The sequence below is a fragment of the Homalodisca vitripennis genome, chromosome 6 (assembly GCF_021130785.1).
Source record: "Homalodisca vitripennis isolate AUS2020 chromosome 6, UT_GWSS_2.1, whole genome shotgun sequence".
Taxonomy (NCBI): domain Eukaryota; kingdom Metazoa; phylum Arthropoda; class Insecta; order Hemiptera; family Cicadellidae; genus Homalodisca; species Homalodisca vitripennis.
In genome coordinates this window covers 110,560,354-110,580,359 of record NC_060212.1, presented here as the reverse complement: position 1 = coordinate 110,580,359, position 20,006 = coordinate 110,560,354, and the positions used below count along the sequence as shown (strand labels likewise).

The 20,006-nt window shown below is 35.2% G+C and overlaps 1 protein-coding gene across 1 annotated transcript in view; it reads right to left on the bottom strand.

Moving 5' to 3' along the window:
* The window catches only part of LOC124364723, a 39,690-nt gene that overhangs the window by 16,918 nt on the left and 2,766 nt on the right, over positions 1–20,006 (bottom strand). Inside the window, exon 2 of the mRNA XM_046820418.1 lies at positions 8,701–8,835. Coding sequence (XP_046676374.1) covers positions 8,701–8,833 — 133 coding nt within the window. The 5' untranslated portion in view covers positions 8,834–8,835. The remainder of the gene's footprint in view (positions 1–8,700; positions 8,836–20,006) is intronic.

Below are 20,006 nucleotides of genomic sequence, written 5' to 3'. Positions count from 1 at the left end.
AGACCTTCATGCAGAATGGGTTTAATTAACGATAACAGTAATTAAAATTTGCCTTAAAATCTCATCCACAACAGATTTAATAGGTTATGTCAGATGAACCGAGGGAAGATTACACGTATGGCATTTACATAATCAGAAATAAGTGAAACATTTATTAAGGGGGACACGGATATACAGCTGAAATTATGGACTCAGGAATAAGAATCCCTAAACCCAGAATTACAACTTTGTTAGCCACATTCATCGATATTAAAGTAAATCAAATAGAGTTCAAAGAGAACTACAAAGTGCTCTGATTAGTAATTAGATTGTCGAATATTAATACATAATGTTCTAAAGACGTATAAAAATACCATTAAAACATTCTTATCACAAATTATTATCTATACAATATATAAGAGGAGTTATTTGTGTTTGTGGTCTTTCAGCGTTTCTCGTACCCACGGAAAATACAAGTTAATTGTGTTTTCATATCAGAAAAAGTTATTTTATATATAATTGTTTACAATCCATTGACTTGATAGTACTGTGGTTTTATATAAAATATTAGTAAAGAAGAGTAGGTCAGGTACGCTCTAGTGGGTCAAGGTCATCAGAACTATTTACAAAAAAGTAGGCTGTGAAGTTATAGCTAAAGATATTGCCCTAGTTGTGTTACACAAACGACACTCCTGTTTCCTAAGTTCGAATTGTACCCAATATTGGCTACTACAGTTCGATTAACATAATTCGTGCTACACAAATGACAAAACCTATTTCAAACATTTTTTTGAAAGCGGTTAATGTTTTAACTGGACTATCCGTTGCTATAATATTAATGTTTTAAAAATAAAATCCTGCAAGCACATCACAGAAGATAGACTCCTTTTTCACGTGTTTAAAGGGTTCAGTATAACTAAGCTTTTAAATCGATGTAAAAGAACTGTGATAAAATAGCAGTCCAATACAGTTCTCGAACTGGTACGTATTAAATAGGGGGTCTTTTTCGTTTAAGGACCAGCACCTTACAAACATACTATACCTGACTGACAGTGCATTTAATCGTTTTTTTAGTGTTATTAGTTCGTAGGGCAGTAGTCCAGGTAATACTTCTAGTATAAACTCGTCTTATCTTATCAGTGATAAACGCGCGCCCCTTATCTTTTGCCTGTAATGAAACCTGCGTCAGTTCTGTCTGAGTTTTGTGTGTGTAAGCATGGTGAGTTGATCTGGGCTTGGACTTTGCAAGCTCGAGTTAATTTTTTTTTCTAAAAGAGCAGCAAGCATCGCGTGATCTGAGTTTTGAATAGGCAAGCTAGGGTCTTTTGTGCTGGCCCTTAAACGAAAAAGACCCTAAATAGGAATTCTAAAATAAATTATGGAATCTCTTAATACCCACGAAATAAACATTTGTGCGTTTTATTCATTAGATGCCCGTTTAAAGATGTAAAGATTAATGTAGGTACTTTTTTCAAAGAGGAAAGAACAAAACACATCACAAAAGAATAACACAAGTCCTATCGGGTTTTAAACAGAAGCAAAAGCATTTTGAAAGATTAAGGCTACGCTTTTTATCCCAAACATTGAATTAATGTACTTGAGTTATTTTCGATCGAAGTGAGCGCTGTCAGGGAAAGGTGCAAAGGCTATGCTAATCAGTCTACAGAGGGCGTACAAATTGATTGAGATATTGCCGTTTAGTCTCTTGATTAATTCGTTTCAGTCAGTGTCGTTCAATCCAAAGAACCGTTCATTACCGAGGTCACCAAACCTCCTGAGAGTACACGAGAACCAATCAAAGGATTCTGGTGACCGATAGATTGAACCGAAAAATACCAGTCCTAAGATAAAAGTAAAGTAAAGAATATCCTATTTTACCAGGCAAAGTTAGGGCTAAGAAGCCCTCTCTAACACAACCTGGTGATCAACGGCTTAAATGTGACTTCCGAACCACCACCAAAGCCGGGTAGGCGGGCTCAGCGGTCACCCGACCAAGCAGCAGCCACGCTCGACGTTGCTTGACCTGTTTATCTTGCCGATAACCGTCTTATCCACTGCACTGTACCATTGAATTACGAATAAAGAATGAAAAGAGGAAGAAAACTGACTGTAGTGTAGAATTTTAAGTCTTGCCTTTAAGGTCAAATAATTTGTGATGTTATATTTTTAATCAGTTTAAATTAAGTAATTTAAATGTTATTGTTTTATTAACAATTTTAATATCGTTCTTTTCGACTAACAGCAGGATTTTATTTGTTACTGTTGGTTCATTACATATTTATAGAACATTTTACATATAAAGTTTTAATTTGATCTTGTATAGCAATTATATTGCAAATAACATTTCAACCAATAAAAAATAATTAACAAAACGACAGAGTTATCTTTAAAGAAACCCCAACGACAAGAACGTAGCCAGCGAGGGGGCTCAAGGCTCCGGATTCCTCCCCAAATTTTCAATTGTTTTCATTACTTTCTCAGTAAGCGATTATTATTATTTAAATAATTCAGTATTACTGACGTACTGCTGAAAGATCGTCCTCAACAATGATACGAACCAACAACTTTTTAGGGAACAAAATGGGGCCTTACTTTCTGTCCACTTTGGGAAAATATCAGTTTTCTTGACCTCTCCCCTATATTTTTCCTTGCTACGTTCTTGCCCATCGATGAAAGCTTCTCCATATAGCCAGACTCAGCTGTTATCTGTAGTCTACATCCTCAATCGGTCAGAAGTGTGTGCGTGAAAGGAAGTGATAGTGAACGTGGTTGGACGAATGAATCAGATAATCGATTGAATGACTGGACGGAGGAACGAATGATTAGTTGATAGAACATCACATGTAATATCCTGCAAATTCATTCAATGATTTTGGTTGCCAAGCAGGTAACGTTGGTACACTGCTACTGTAACTTTTGGTTTCGAGTATGTTCTTGGTAATTTTCAAATAATTACCTGATAAGACGTTAATTTTATAAGATTTATCACGAATTGTTACTTTTGTTTTGGTGCAAAATGTCATTGTGTTAATATTACTTGCAAAGTAAAAAAAATCAACATGAACCTTTTAAAAACAAATTATCCATTTACTCGTTCTCACAAATGAACTGGCTTAATTCAGAGTTCATATTTGAGTTATTCGATACAATCAGACCAATATGTACCTGGTTTAGAACAGACGTAAATAATCACCACGTTTTAAGATTAACAAACATTAAGGAAAATGCGACTACTAAAGGTACCAGCATTCATTTTATACACAATAGCGATTTTAAGTGATTCCAAATAAAAACCTTAGTTAGAGTTTTGGATAGGCGGTTACCACACGGTACTTAGAGTTTTAAGTCTGAGTTCGGATAGTGTTCAAATCCAGCCTTTCAGTGGAAATCAGTATTGTACGGCCTTTTATTATAACAACTCTTCCTTTAAATATAATCGATAAGGATGGTCAAGAACATAAGTAAAAGAAGATTCAGCCTCAATTTATCCCTAACAATATTCATCTCATTACCACATATTCATCCGGCGCCTTCTAAACGAAGTGATTATGAATCTCCACATCTTTACAGAGAACCTTCGTTCTTCACTCATTTCCCTGACGTTGCTCGCGCCCATATATCTCGAATACCGCAACACTTTGCCATGCAAAGGTCGATGGTCGGCTGATATTACCCAATAGGTCATTACTTTACCCTTCCGTTAGCACTGCGAGATCACGACCATTGTGAAACAGTAACATTTTCTGTGCTCCAACCTTCAATTGCACCAGCTCTGAAGACTCTGGCCTCAATCGCCGCGATTTGTTCTTCTCTCGAAACTGACCGAGAACTTATCAAATCTTCAAGATAAAAATAGAGCATCTTCTTCATCTAAAATTTTAAACACAACGGTGTAGTTTCTATCCTACTGTTTTATCACGACCATTATGAATTATCAACCTTCAATCACACCAGCACTGAAGACTTTGACCTCATTCGTTACCACTCCATTTTCTTTTGAAACTAACCTAGATCTTTTCAAATCTTCAAGGAAAATAGAGCATCTTCCTCATCTAGAATTGTCCGTGTTGTCAAGACAAATGTGAATTATCAACTTTTTATCACACCAGCACTGAAGACTTCTGCCTCGTTCGCTACCAACCGATTCTCTCTCGAAACTGACCTAGATCTTCTCAAATCTTCAAGATGAAAGTATCTTCCTCTTGTATCTCCTAAGTTTCACTGAAGACTTTGGCCTCATTTGCTATCACCCTATCTTCTCTCGAAACTGACCTAGACTTATCAAATCTTCAAGATGAAAATACAGCATATTCCTCATATAGAATTGAAAACACACCGGTGTAGTTGTTATCCCACTGAGTTATCACGACCATTTTGAATTATCAGCCTTCAATCACACCAGCACTGAACACTGGCTTCATTCGCTACCACCCGATCTTCTCTCGAAACTGACCTAAACTTATCAGATGAAAATACAGCATATTCCTCATCTAGAATTGTAAACACAACGGTTTAGTTGTTATCCCACTGCGTTATCACGACCATTTTGAATTATCAGCCTTCAAACACACCAGCACTGAAGACTTTGGCCTCATTCGCTACCACCCGATCTTCTCTCGAAACTGACCTAGACCTTATCAAATCTTCAAGATGAGAATAACCATCTTCCTCATCTAGAATTGAACTTAACTGTATTATTTGTTATCCCGCTATGATGTTCAACTTTAGTAACCTACCACGCACTATCTTATTAGTGTATATACGTCTCATATACGTGTCTCATATTAATGTATATCTGTTACTGTGAAAAGTACGCAAGGACGGTTCAGACGTCCAGCAAATAATGTATATCCTCATGTTGGATACGTTACGAATACATTTAGTGTAGTATTAATAAAAAATAGTAAATCGCGGAGATACACAAGAATATTTAATAATGTATGCTGTAGAAATTATATTTTAGAGGGGTGATCATTAATGATAGCCTTTCCATCGCTATCCTCACAGATTAAATGGATTAAAGAACAGCTGTTATAGTACACAATTGTGAAAAAAAAAATTAATTTAGTCCATCCAGAATCCTAGTTTGGTTGTGCTCCTGTATCTGCCTCTAGCAATATTCCGCCGTTCGGACTTCAGACCGCACCCTCCAGGCAGCACCTCCCCTACCGGTCTTGCAGGTACCTACCATCGCAGCATCTTGCGACACCACTTACGAAATAACCTTCAACTCTGCAGTGTTAGCACCTGCTGCCCAAAGGTCGGAAGCTTTCTCTCCATCAGGCCTGGCTTCCTTCGCTTGAGGCCACCGCGCTGGTCCACCGCTAACCAGATACTACTTAGAGATTTCACGGCTGGACTCTCCGAGGCGCTTTATGGTTTTAAACCTTTTCAGCATTTAGAAATTGAGGACTTTCAAAAATGATGCTGGGTTTACAATGGTACGATTTTCCTACTAAAACCATCCATGTTTTAGAGACACACCTTGCTAAATACTAAAAGTCAATTTACCACCAGGTGTAATCGTTTTAAAGATGTATTTTTGAAATACGAAAAAAGAAGAATAAAATAGTAATTAACTACAGAATTTTACTCAATTTATTCTGTCCTACGGAAACAGCTTTTTCAAATTGCTAAAACAAATTTGGATCATAAAGGTGTTTGGGGGAGAGGGAACTAGTATAAAGGTGGACACGTTCTTGCATAATTTTGAAATACGAAAAAATAAAAATAATATAGTAATGCACGTTTATACTCAATTTATTCAGTCCTACGGAAAGACCCTTTTTTAATTGATGAAACAAATTTGCATTACCAAGAAGATTTTGTTTTGTGAGGGAACTAGTATAAAGGTGGACACGTTCTTGCATAATTTTGAAATACGAAAAAATAAAAATAATATAGTAATGCACGTTTATACTCAATTTATTCAGTCCTACGGAAAGACCCTTTTTTAATTGCTGAAACAAATTTGCATTACCAAGAAGATTTTGTTTTGTGAGGGGGGATTATAGTATAAAAGTTAATTGTTCATTTATAGTTTTGCTGAGTTATGAGTTATATGAGTTATGATGATATAGTTAGATTATGGTCTTCACTTCAATTTGAAACTAGGTAATTTAATTCAATCACTAGATTGAAAACACACCAACCAATACTTCTAACGTCTTTTGTGAGGCATTTCGATAGCAAGGCTATCCTCTTCAGACGCATCACCAAAGTGAATACAACAAGTAAATTTGTTTATTTTTAATAATAGCGAAACATGAGACTTTAATATTGATTTGTCCTGTGTGTCGCGGTATGTGAATAAAAATGAATTATTACTGGAATTATACTTTATAAATTTTGAAAGTTATGTTTTTGTAATATTCGTCAAATAATATTGATTTTTGTATTGGTCCATCATCTCATTGATTAAATCTTCTGTTTTCGTTTGATTAATAGGATTCCCATGCATTTCAATATTTTGGTGCGTTCACATTTTCAAATAATTTTACGTTTTCTTTAATATGTACCTGAGAAAAGAAAGAAAACATCTATATTTACATATTGTGTATAACCCTTTACAAAGCACTAAACATCTGACTATTACCCCACTGCCTTACTTCAACATCAGCTGTTCGACGTTCCCGCCAATTACGCGAACACGACCGCCTCCACGGTTGAGTTAGGTTATGTTAACTCCATGTGATTACCCTTATTGCTGAAACCTGCCGCAGCAGCTAGCCTGCTACGCCATTACCCCCGACATTTGTAACTGAGACTACGACCTGACTCGTTAAGATGGCTGATGTCACACAGCCGTGTCACGAAATCCGGCACGAAGGTTACCCAAAATCTCCACCGTGTTTTGTAACGGTGGTTATTTTCGTTCCCACGCCCGGAGATAGTTTGAATCATGTAAGTTTTAAACACAATAAGAGTGTTCGTATTACGTGGATAACTCTGAACAATTTTCAGATTTTAAGTATCTTTTTGATAATCCGTGATTTTTCTTTCTTTTTTTTCCTGTCCATTTTTATTGAACTAAAAATAGACTCAGTGAATCATATTACACAAAAGGTAAATTCCTTTAATATCATTAAAAAAATGACGAAATAATATTCAATAAAAAAACATCTGTTTTACTTTGTGGACGAGCTAGTGGAAAAAACTCCAAGTCCGGTTATATTATTATTTGAAACATTTATACTGTACATAATTTAAGTTGTCATAGAATGTAAATATTGCTCTGCTGCTAAACAAACATACATTTGTTTACTTGTTGTTGAGATCTATTTATCCATTTTAGATTATGTTCAATTTTAAATTTTGTCTGTAAACGTACTTTAAATAACAAAAAAAAAAATAAATAAATAAAAATAAACTAAAAAAACAGTAAATATTGTAGTAGGTAACTGAAGTAAGTTAATGGTATTTTATTTGATATTTGGGAATGATACACTTCAAATAAAAAAAATAAATAAATTTCAAAAGACAATTTCGATAAGGCACCTCAGAATTCTTTCATTTTGTTGTCATTAATATAATATTTAAATAAGAATTAAATCTGTTGTTTCATATGAAATTAAAATTTTGAAATGGTTGCCAATATTTTATAGATTGATAAAGAATAGCGAATTACATTGTAACATTGTTCTCACGTGAACTTTTGGAAACCTCTATAAGCAAAGAGTAAACATAAAAATGAGTTCGAAACTGACTTTAAACAGTTTTAATGAGGAGTCCCGAAACATTTTATTCCGTTGTAATTATTTAATAAGGAAATTTAAAGAAGGTTAATTTATTTATACATTCTGGCGGTTCATAAATGTAGATTATATCAATTTTAAAACCATCTACCTATACATGTTTAAAAAAGTTAAATTAACCGGTTAAATGAAGAGATAATTTTATTTATTTAAAAGTTCAAGACACACACGGTCTCTCTAAATTATGAGAAGGGTGAGACTTGGAACGAACGTTATAAATTCATGAGACGCGCCTAGTACGGTTGGAGAGCACTAAAAAGGTGAATGGATTCAGGAAGACACCGGAGAAAGATTCAAGGCCACCCACCACATTAAAGTGTAAAAGTGGCTCTCGAGGAACTAATTCAGCGGCAAATGAGTGCCATCCCACCCGGCCAGGAATAGCCGGAGTGGCCTTGACTATTCGCGGAATTGCCGCAATTAAAATGCAGGATGGCACTCGAAGGCCATCGGTTTAAACAGTGAGAAAGATGTGACGTCACGAATCACGTGTTCCCAGACGGAAATCTATGGTCCTCAAGCACCGGATATTACAGAATCATACGCTCAAACTGTTGGACGGATAAAGGTTTGTTAACAGTGTTGTTGCTTAGGACAGGATACGTCAAATGGGTCTTCTCTGCTGATACACTTGTGAACTTAGTCTACGTAACAAAGTCGTGGTAAATTTTACAGCCAAATTGTTCAACATTTTGAATATAGAAATGCGCATCAATATCCAAAATCAATATCAATTGAATCGGTTTACACGTTACATGTTATGTGAAACAACGTTTGTCTTGGTTATTTAACATTCTTATACTTGATATTTTCTTCAATGTTGTGTATAGATAATTCAAATAGTTGAAGAGTTACAAATATATCACAGGATCTTATGGTTTCCCAATTCCTAACTTCTACATAATAATATAATATATGTTTGGTTCTTTTGTTGTTTTGTATTTTTGTTGTGAATGGTGGTACTCACTCTGACTGCATTTCTGTGGAACTGGGAGTGACAGGAACCTGCCAGGTTTGGTCTGTCTGGGTCTAATCTCACTGATAGCTGCTGATACTGATGCTACCACCACCACTAGCGCTACCACGGCGCTTCGCAACATTTCTGCAACAATCAGAATACAATTGTACACATCTGTGGCTCAAGAGAGAGATTTTCAGCTATATTAACTGCTATGGTGTACTCCAAGGTTCAGGTCTGTTGCGACCATTTTATTTTCAAAGTTTTAAAAATCAACAACTTAAGTGAATAAGTTTATTACTAAAGGGCGGGAGATTTTGGTTTGGTACGGTTTGGTACGGATGGATTTGAGGTTATGTTCACTAAATTAAATAATCGCATACATTTATCTCTTATATTTAGAACAGTTAATATTCAGTGAACAGAGGAAGAATAAAAATCCATATCGTTTTAGGTGTCGAGTGAACTCTTTCTGCTATGAAGGTACATAGAAATCTGACCTAAAATCAATTTTTTTCAACCTTTAAATTAGTTACAGCTTAAAATATATTTAATGTATTCGATTAACAATGAACTACGTACTAGCCATGTGTGTTCGATATTCAGTTAGGAACACTATAATAGACAAGTGATTTAGAGCACAACTCCAATTCCCTTTGTGGTTATCAAATAATTGATCTAAAACGGGTATGAGGTATGGATGCTTCTCAGGACCAGACTAGATAATGGTCTATAGTTTACATTATCGTATGCGTAACAGCTCTGAAAGGGAAATATTTATCGAACCGAAAGAAAGTAAGTACTGCAGACAAAATAAGCCTTTCGAAGACTCAGCCCATAACTTGCTCTGACTGCAGCATCTGACAATGGTCAATACACAGGAACAAAGGATGGAAAGGTTAACGTAGCTGAAGAAGGTGATCACACGCGCCCGCACGCACAGTTGTATAACCCGAGCCACTTTCCTCCTGAAGTCGTTGTCGCGGTGCCATCAGATAGTGACGTAACTTTACAGAGCACTAGGTCTGGAGCGGTTAAATTACATTCACTGTCACTGCCATCAGTTGGTACTTGGACTGAACGTACAGATCACGTTTTACTTCCTCTCTTGTCTTTGTTGTAATACCAGTGCCACTTTATCTTTGAAGTAGTAATCTGTCCATCCCTCAGAGATTAATTTGTGTGGAACGAATGGCAATGGATGTGCAGAAAAATTGTGTCTTATCTTATCTTTAGGAGGATAAGATAGTGCGTATCTTGGGTACTAAGAAAATCACATCCGAACAACTTAGATTTGTATGTATTAAATAATTGATCACGTTGACCCCTTATTCTTGTTTTCGATAAGGTTGAATAAATAGTAAATGGGTACATTAGGTTCATCTATTTTTGAACAAACCAAAGGTGAGGGAAGAGGGGCGTGAAGACAATGCCTCAAATTGCCTCATTAACTTCTTCGCCTCAAATATTCCAAGCATCAATTGTGGGTGCTGGCCTATCGATAGGTAGGCTAATTACAGTTTTTTCGTTTTTAGAAGATGGTTGCCTAAATAAACACTTCCATGTAAGTACTGGGTTTATGCACTTATTGTGTGTGAGATATATCAAACTAAAAAACAAATGTATATGTAACAAAATTAATAAAAGTACTGAAACACACTAAGATTTAAAAGAATTTATGAGAATATTCTTGAAGTAGGCTACCGTAATCGTTTAGTCCTTAAGTACAATATCGAATTGTCTGGTTGTACACGAGTCTGACTGAACTAATTATCGTTGTGGTTTACCGAATAAAATATTGCAGGAGGCATGCCACATTTAATTTTCCGTATACAAATAAGTGTACTACATATGTGAATTACACTTCTTAAAACTTCGATCCAATTTACCTAGCTATTCCTACCCAGAAAGAGCACAGGGCTATTCTTTGTCGAAGATGATGAAACTATTTACTTAATAGTTGTGAAGGCATGGATTTTGATACACACATACTTTCAAAACTAAAAATCCTGGTGGACCCAGATTTTTAGTATGTAGCAATAACTTTCAAATGAATATCGCATGTATAAACCAGATTTTAAAATATTATTTTCCATGTCTGTATGAAATATAATAAACATTTTTTTACCTTCAATAATCTTGTAAAATGTATGAAAACACAGAGTCAATTACCTGTCGATTGATTCAGTTTTATAATAGGTTGTTGAAGAATGTTTGATCTCTGAGTCGATAGTTGTCTGACGTGTATTATGGCCCATGAAATAAGTGGTAGCCTAACGAACCTGAGTTGCAGCTTGCGGCATAGTTCCCGTCTCATCTCGAGTGCCTGAACGGCATTGGCTGAGTCCGTGAGCCTAATTAGCCCATTGTCTTCTGTATGCCTTATCGTCCGACAGATACTTGTGTACGAGACCTTCCCACGTGGTTACAGTCGACAGCCGTCAGCTCTGTGAGTCCGTGCACGTCGCGTCCCGCTGCACCAGTGCAAACAATGTCGCCGTGGTTTAAAAACTAGGGTTGGTAATTATAGGCAGATTTCGTTCTTGCTTGTAATTTCAAAAAATGCCGTTTTAAGACAGAGGATACTATGGTATCCAAAATCAATATGTTATGAAATTCTGCTTGTATTCTGAACTACTATGAATTCATTAATAACGACAAAAAACATATTGACTTAAAATAGTACGAAAAAATTGTACTGTATCAGTCGATTCTGCGCATTAGAGCATCGAGCAAGAGAACAAAAGTGACCGTAGATATCGTATAACACATCAAACATTTAATTGGGAGTACATATCAAGTAACATAAATGGCTATGAAAAATTAGCAATCACTGAAAGGAATGGGTCCTAAAATTTTGCTATTGCTATTGGATCTTTTAAAGGCAGTAGAACATAGTGCAGAATCGTTTCATAAAGACCACATAACCTATGAAGTAAAATAAATGTTTTTGCAAAATTAGCAATAGTTGAAATAGGTCCTTAAATGATGTTCTTGTAATAGATCTTCACTAGACAAATGGGTCGGAGTCCTGAACCGATAGCACAACTATTTCTAGTGATCACTACTAGTGGATTACTAAGTGATCACTATAAGGTAGCGTGAATTGTAATGTGTTACAAAGTGTAATAAATTTCGGTTTTGTGCTTTGTCATATGTCAGTTATTTATTCTTTGCTTGAAGTTTAATTTTGACGATGGAAGGATTGTGAAGGAAACAGGATTTTTCCGGACATTTGCCATTGTTCAGTGAAACAAAACGAGTGTTACTGATTTTTTGTTTCACTGAACGATTGCAAATGCCCGGGAAATTTTAAGTTATTTACATTAACATTTTAAATATACAGGGTCATAGAGTTATGAATATCTTTCTGAATACAATGAAAGAGTTCTTTTAAATTAACTGCTAAATATATGTGACAAAAATAATCCAAATTCTAGTGAAAGAGTCATTTTCAGTATAAAACTTCTAGTCTTGAGCTTTAAGCAATCTTTGTTTATAACACCACGTGACATTAGTTTTTCAAAATTTATTTTTATTGACAAAAGTACACGATTTGAATGACCATTAAACTGAACTACAATTCCAATTTTTTTTAACAATTTGTAACTTTATTTCTTGACAATTCTACTGATCTTTAATTCTTTTAATCCTGTATGAGAACCTGAGAGCAATACGGACATTTACACGTATAATTATTTCTGTGACTGATATTTCTCTCATACAAATGTTACTCTGCCTCTCTACTTTGGTTCACTGGTTTCTGTCAGCTCATTATAATTGACTTATAATTAATTTTAGCTTTAGGCTATGAACAACAATTAATAATCTGAATAAATAACACCCGTAGGTTACAATAATGTATTCTTATTGTGATGTACTATGATTTTACAAACATTTAAAAAAATATTTTGAATTACTTTAAATTGATATTATTTTTATCTCAAGGGAAAGATACTGTTTCCTCCGCACGTCTCTTGCCCTTACGATTAAGAAAAAAATAATATTTTGTTACAATATTTGGGTTTTTATTCACGTACATTTCATGAAGTTTGATGACAAATTTCTTGTACGTATATAAAAACCTTTTGATTGTTGTGGAGAGTACTCGTATGTCCTGTTTATTTATGCCAACTTAAACAATAACTGCCACCGCAACAAGGATTCGATTGCGTAGGTCACAACAAGTAAATATCAATGACAACGTTTCGGACAAGTTATGCCGGGCTTTCTCTAGTGTGTGATCGATTGAGTGAGGAGAAAGCCTTGTGTGGTCACTGGCCAATAACCTTAACTCCTACTCGACGGCTTTCGTCGTTTTAGTTTGATATAGCACGCCTCACTGAGCAACTCAGTTTCACTATTCACTCAACATTTTAACGCTACTGTTACGGTTATGTGAGTTACTACATTAAGTCCAAATATAAGAGAATATTATAAGAAGATGTTGGGTCTTCGTTGAATTAATTCTACTGCTCCGCAGTTTTGATGTCGATAAGGATAAAGATTGAAACAATTCTTAAAATGTGGGTGTTACTGGATTGAGAAATAATAGAATAAAAAAAACTTATATTTATTTCTTCTTTTTAAATTTATAGGCTTAAACTTAAGGCCAACGCACACAGTAGCAGATCAAATGTGCCGTCGCACACATAAATCCATTTGTTTGGATAAGTCTGTATCCATAAGTTTTTGAATCACTACGGGGATAGTTTTACCAAGTCTGCGAGCAGACATTTTGTTTCGCGCATGCGCAGATTCCCCCTGTAACTATTTTCTCCTTATGTCTTCTCAAGTGAACTCCAACACCTACATAGTCTAACCTTTAATGACCTTTAACTCTATCCTAGTCCCCATCCAAATCTTACATAATGTGGTAATGGTATTCATCATGGAATTTTCTCTTTTTTGTGAATCAGATGCACCCGTGTGCCCTATTTGGTACAGAATATAATAGTACCAAATCTTCATCACTCGGATCATCGAGCTCTAGTCACGGTTGCTTGTTTGAGAAACTCCTCTGACTCCACTCAACATTTGAAGCCATTGAAGGGTTACTGAAGAAGACTAGCGAGAAAGTCAGGTTATCACCCAAAATATACGGCCATCTCTAGGAGTACAAAGAACTTGATCATGTTCTCCATCACAACCAAGGACTAAGGAAGGCTCTCTAACTGAAAGATCATCGGTCAATCTTTTGAAAGACTAAAATTAATTGCTGTTTTGGTGGGACACTTTCCTCCAAAACCCTTCGTACTTCAGCTAAAATGCCATTGAAGTAAATACCTTCAGCTTAATAAATCCTCTAGCCTTTTAACACATCCTTAAAATAAACCAATCGAAGAATTGTAATATCTAACTGACAACTAAGTTGCAAGTCTTTCCCAGAGGGTTCACTTCTGGCTGGTTTATACCTTACAGACTATTGAAACAGATTAAACCAGATGAGTCGAAACAGTTCAAGCTTTTTGCATCTACAGAGTTCAGAGACATTTCAGTAAAATAATGTCCTAGGTTACATAAACTAAGGACGTCTAAAAAGACTTTCTCGCTCTACTGATAGCTTAATTACCCCCACTGTGAACTATTAGGCAAAAGCCGCTAATTTGTGTGGGATGGTACCGGAACCCCATTACCATTACGCGTAATGTCGCCATGGGAACCGCCAGTCAGCTACCGGTGAACAATTGTTATGTCATAGGTCGGCGCCCTCGGCCACTCCTACCGTTATTAGGTCAATCTCTTGCGATTTCCCGCCTTGTTTCTCTGACCCGTACCGTGTAAACAAATGGTGAATTATAGAATCCAATTAATGTTTTAAAAATTTGTATGGATGTCCTCCAAACCCTTCCCGCTCCACGTCATGTACACACAGTTTATTTTAACAGATACATTCTTAGAGAAAAATAAATACTATTTATAACATCATTATTTATTTCTGATGAACCTATAAATCTGTATTAAAATCTAGAATGCAGTCACAGAAAAGTCATTATTAAATTCTTCACACATCCATTTTTGTCTTGTAAAGGATAGTCAGATTGCTATGCCTCAAACACTCATATTAATTAATTTTGTTTATTAATAAGGCAATTCATACTACACTTATCCAGAATCGAAAAAACTAAAAAAGCTATACTACTCATTTTATTTATGGTTCTGCTAATCTTTAAATTACACTGTTAAATTTTAGTTGTCCAGTTTTGAGTCAGATGAAATTCTGACGACAAACTCTGACTCAGTAACATAGTATTAGTGTATGATGTTAGGGCCAGTTTGCATTGTTTAAGCACACAACAAAGATTTATTTGAATATATAAAGAAATATCTCCTAACGAAATTCGTCACCTGAAGTGTTAATTTTGGTGGAGGTCGAAATAGAAGGGTATCAAAAGGGTTAAAAATATTAATCGATATTTTTTCTTAGGTTATATTTTACTTAGCTTGACACACTTAAATATACCGCCAGAAAACTAAGTGATAGTATATCCTTGTGAGACAATTTGGTAAAGAGATTTACATCATTGTCAGACAATTAGATAAAGAGAGTTACTTCATTATTCAGACAGTTAGATAAAGAGACTAAATGTCAATTAGTCGGCGTCTGCATGGTTAGCTTTAAACATTTATTTACGTATCTAAAGCTTGGTTGTTGGCAAAAAAATCTAATCTGAAAAAATTTACGTTTCATAGTTTCAACCTTTTTGATACCCTTTCATTTCAACAATTACAATAATCAGCACAGCTGATGAGCAATTTCTTCAAGAGGAAACTTCTCTGTCGATTTCAAGAGAAAGCAAGTTGTGTGTTATACAATGGAAATTCTCTCTCTGCTTCTGAGTTTGAGCTCTGGTGCCATCACTTATCATAAACCGGGATAGATCTAAAGATAAGAGCTGGAGTATTAGTAGCGACAAAAAAATAAATCACAGTAGATCTTACGTATCTCGAGAAAGTTGATAGCCTCGTCACAATTTCCTGCGGCAGAGAGGCGTGCACGAGATCACCGTTGTGTTTTGTTTACAAACAGAGAGGCCGGACCGGACTAGCTCTGCTCGGCCCTGCTCTGCTGGTATGAGCTAGCAAAAGGTTATGTTAGATAACAGTCCACGGGACAATGTAAGTGAGCTAATGTATCGGTCACGCCTGAGAGAAAGGCGTCAGTCCGCACACCTATGTTAGATACTAGACACTGATATGATAATAGGCTATATTTTGTGGTCGGAGTCATATATACTTAGCAGTCAAAGATGGTTGTAACACCTTACGCCTCACTGATTCTGAGATTTTATTCAGGAAGCTTCATCGATTTACTGATTGATTAGAAATCTGTTTATTATGCGAAGGCTTTGGAGGTTTCTTCTCTGTACTACTTACCTCATTTGTGCATTGTATAATTGGGCGAAATGATGTAACCAAATAATTCCTACAACCGGACAGCTACGATTGCGCAAATTTAGTAGTGGCGATGGCCGAACGGTCTAAGACGTTGGACTTTTGGTCTGTGTTGGAGATCCTGTCTGTGACCGTTGCACTTTTTATCAGTACTATCGATTTTGTACTGTATCGACTTTCCCCCTTAATCTGTTTGATAAGATGCTCGCGCAGGCCAGTGGCCTATGAGGACGGATAGAATAAGGCTTAAAAGGGGACCGGCCTCTTCTTTGTTAAAAAAAGTGAATAGACACATTTTAACTTCTAACTTACAACGCTAATTTTATTGAAACCGTACAATATTTATTTCTTTCAAATTATCAGGAAAGTGTAAAATGCTAATCGTTTAATGATTTTGCTGTTTATGAAGTCAGCTATACCTTCTTAACACTACTTTGATTTCTGTATCGCCAAGGATTTCCTGAGATGTGTAACAAAGAAAAATGTAAAGACATAACCTTATTCCTTCAGACGATGGAACAATAGTAAAAACAGTTTGAAAATCAGGTATCTTCGATCCGTAACGTGTACGAAATAGAACATGTTCCATTTATTACACAGCTAAAATATACAGTTCAGGACTAAATCAAATAATTATATTAATGCATTTTGTAGTGAGCTATAAACATTATTTATTTTAAATAATATGTAATTAGATTGTATTTATTTGTTGTATACTCAATGCTCTTATAAATAATCAAACTTAGCTCACCAAAAAGGGGTTTCTGCCAACCTTGTAACTTAGTTTAAAAAGATTTTTACGTGTGGTTTTACTTTAAGTAATATTAAAATATTGCATGTTTTTAATAACTTAGGTGCACTGAGACACAAAGTGCCTTATTCAAATTAAATACTTATATGGCTAATTTAAAAATAAAATTTGTGTAAAAGAAATCTTTTTTATATTTAAATTTGAGTTTTAAAAGCTTTTTTATTATTAAGAAAGGTTTGCTTCCATCTGGATACACTTTAAATATACAGGAGTTTAACAAAGCTCGAGAACTTTATTAACTCTTTATTCCATGTGTTAAGGTCTCTATGTACTGTATGTGTCATGGTAGACGAGTATCTAACATAAATAGATGAATCAAAAGAAGCAATGTTAAAGAACCAATTGGCACTAAAAGAAAGCCATTAAACTCTAAATTAAGTTAAGAATTTTCAATTTGGATATATATATATATATCCAAATTGAAAATATATATAAAACTACAGATTTGGATTGAATCCAAATGGAGGGTAATTTTATGAGGCAGTATACTATTCCAAGAACTACAGGAATATCATCAAATATAATAATGAAATAATCAAATGACATAATCAATAATTGATTACTCCCTAAAATCATAACAATTTTAAATAAGCATTAAATGTAATACATAGTGATTAGAGCTGATTTAATGCTGAGGTTTCCAAGGCGTGGTGATATTCTGACACATTGACACGATTGGGGCAGCCATAATTGAATTTTGAAATAAATTTGTTAGTTTTTAAGTGGAAGTAAATTGACTTATGATTTAATTTAAGTTATTTAAATTATGTATATATTGTGAACCATTAACATTGATCATTTGAAATCATTGATTTCTATTTATTACTCATACCGTTTCATAAAGACTTTAACGCCTGGAGTACTGAAGTCGATGAACTGCTTGGTATTGAAACTGAATTTAGATATCAATGAAATGTTATATATAAATTATATGTATATATATATATATATATACTTTATTTTGTATATATATGTATATATACTTGACTTTTGTTTTAGTTTAAGCTATTTAAATTATGGGTTTTTAAACTCATTTATTAATGTTAGATACTACTATAACTCATACAGTACATAGAGATTTGAACACCTGAGTTAAGGAATTTCCCAAACCTCATTCTAACACACACACACACACACACACACACACACACACACACACACACACACACACACACACACACACACACACACACACACACACACACACACACACACACACACACACACACACACACACACACACACACACACACACACACACACACACACACACACACACACACACACACACACACACACACACACACACACACACACACACACACACACACACACACACACACACACACACACACACACACACACACACACACACACACACACACACACACACACACACACACACACACACACACACACACACACACACACACACACACACACTTATATATTTATATATATATATATATATATAATATTAATCTTTCTGCTTATTGACCACAATATTCAGGTACGCTACCGTTATTGTTGATAAGAAACTTGGACGTTTGAAGAATCCAAATTCTGAATCACAGATAATTCCAAATCTGATTTTACCTTCTCATGAAAGCCCGTATTATTACCTAATATCTGACTATCATCACTTTTCTATCCAGTCTCTTTGCCTCTCTATCTCTAGCAAAATCTCTCACATTTCCCTCCGATCTTCGTGACCAACTGGCCTACAGGAACCTCCAGTCAAGGGCACAAGTAACCTCCACCAAATGGAAATTCGTAGTTTGCGAGGCCACTCTGTACACTTTTATCTCGGTATCCTCAGCAAGATTGCACTCTCTGAACCGCATTTTCTCCGCCTCTGAAGAGGCAGAACACCTTCCTCCTGAAACCTGAGGATCAACCTGAAGGCCTGAAGGCTGAGCGCACAACAAGCTTCCGGTCATCAGACAGCTAGCACTAACAGTCCTCGAGGAACTGCTAGCCTCTGGTTTCATCATGGCTCTATTCTATTTATTTATTGCAACGGCCAACCCATTTTGCTAAATCTATACTAATTCAAACTACAGACTATTACATAACTAAGGATATCGTGCAATATTAACAACAAACAAAAACCTGCAATACTACTCTAATCCGAGACATCATCATAAATTGAGATGCTAACAAGGTGCCTTTCATATCATTGACCTATACTCGTATAAGTGAAACAATTATTTGTAAGCTCTATAAAATGTAATTGAATTTAATTAATTCATGAGAAATATGTGGTAGCTGTAATAAAAATTCACTAGGGGATTCACTGACTTTTCTCGTTTATAATTTTATCCATAATTTGGTCATGCCCATTTTGGTGAAAATCTATGCAACCGTAGAAACAAAATTGTGAAAGTGATGATTTACACTTGAGGCGTTTACGAAGTATTTATGTATTATTATTCATACTGGCTTTATGTTGTCCAAGGCATTCAAAATGACTCGCAAGTAAGACGTAGTTGTCGGGAATAATCCAAATTTGCGATGCCTTTCTTTCCCTTTGCTCTAAATGCGTTCAATATTTATTTCCTGTTGATATTGGTCCCAAAGAATGTTTATCTCTACGTTTTTATAGCTAATTTGTCCATAAGATGTTGGGGCTAGTTGGAAAACGGTAATTTGGTGATCATCATGTTTAAGTGCCTCGTCTGAGGTAATTTTGGGAAAATTGGATTTGTATTTATAATTTCCTTCTTAGGTTAAAAGCTCCTTAAAAATTGTCTTTAGTTACAATTTGCTCCATTGAACGTTTATACCAAATTTAGTAACAACAAATTCATTTAGGGTTGATAGGTGTGTGCAAAATTACTCTGGAATTCCGCCTTCTTGGATCTGATTGATTCTGAGAATAGAGTTGAATCAACCATTTAGAAAGTCCACTCTAATTTTGGTTAGGATCTGTTAAGCACCAAGATATGCTTATTATATGTAAATACAGAGATAAAAATTCCTGCACAATCCTTATTATAGGTAGAGAGTTGTTTTCACGATGCCACTGATTGATTAGTTTAGACATCTCTTACTGCTAATACATAAAAACAATGTAGCTTCGTGAAATTTCAAAAAATACATTTTGAGT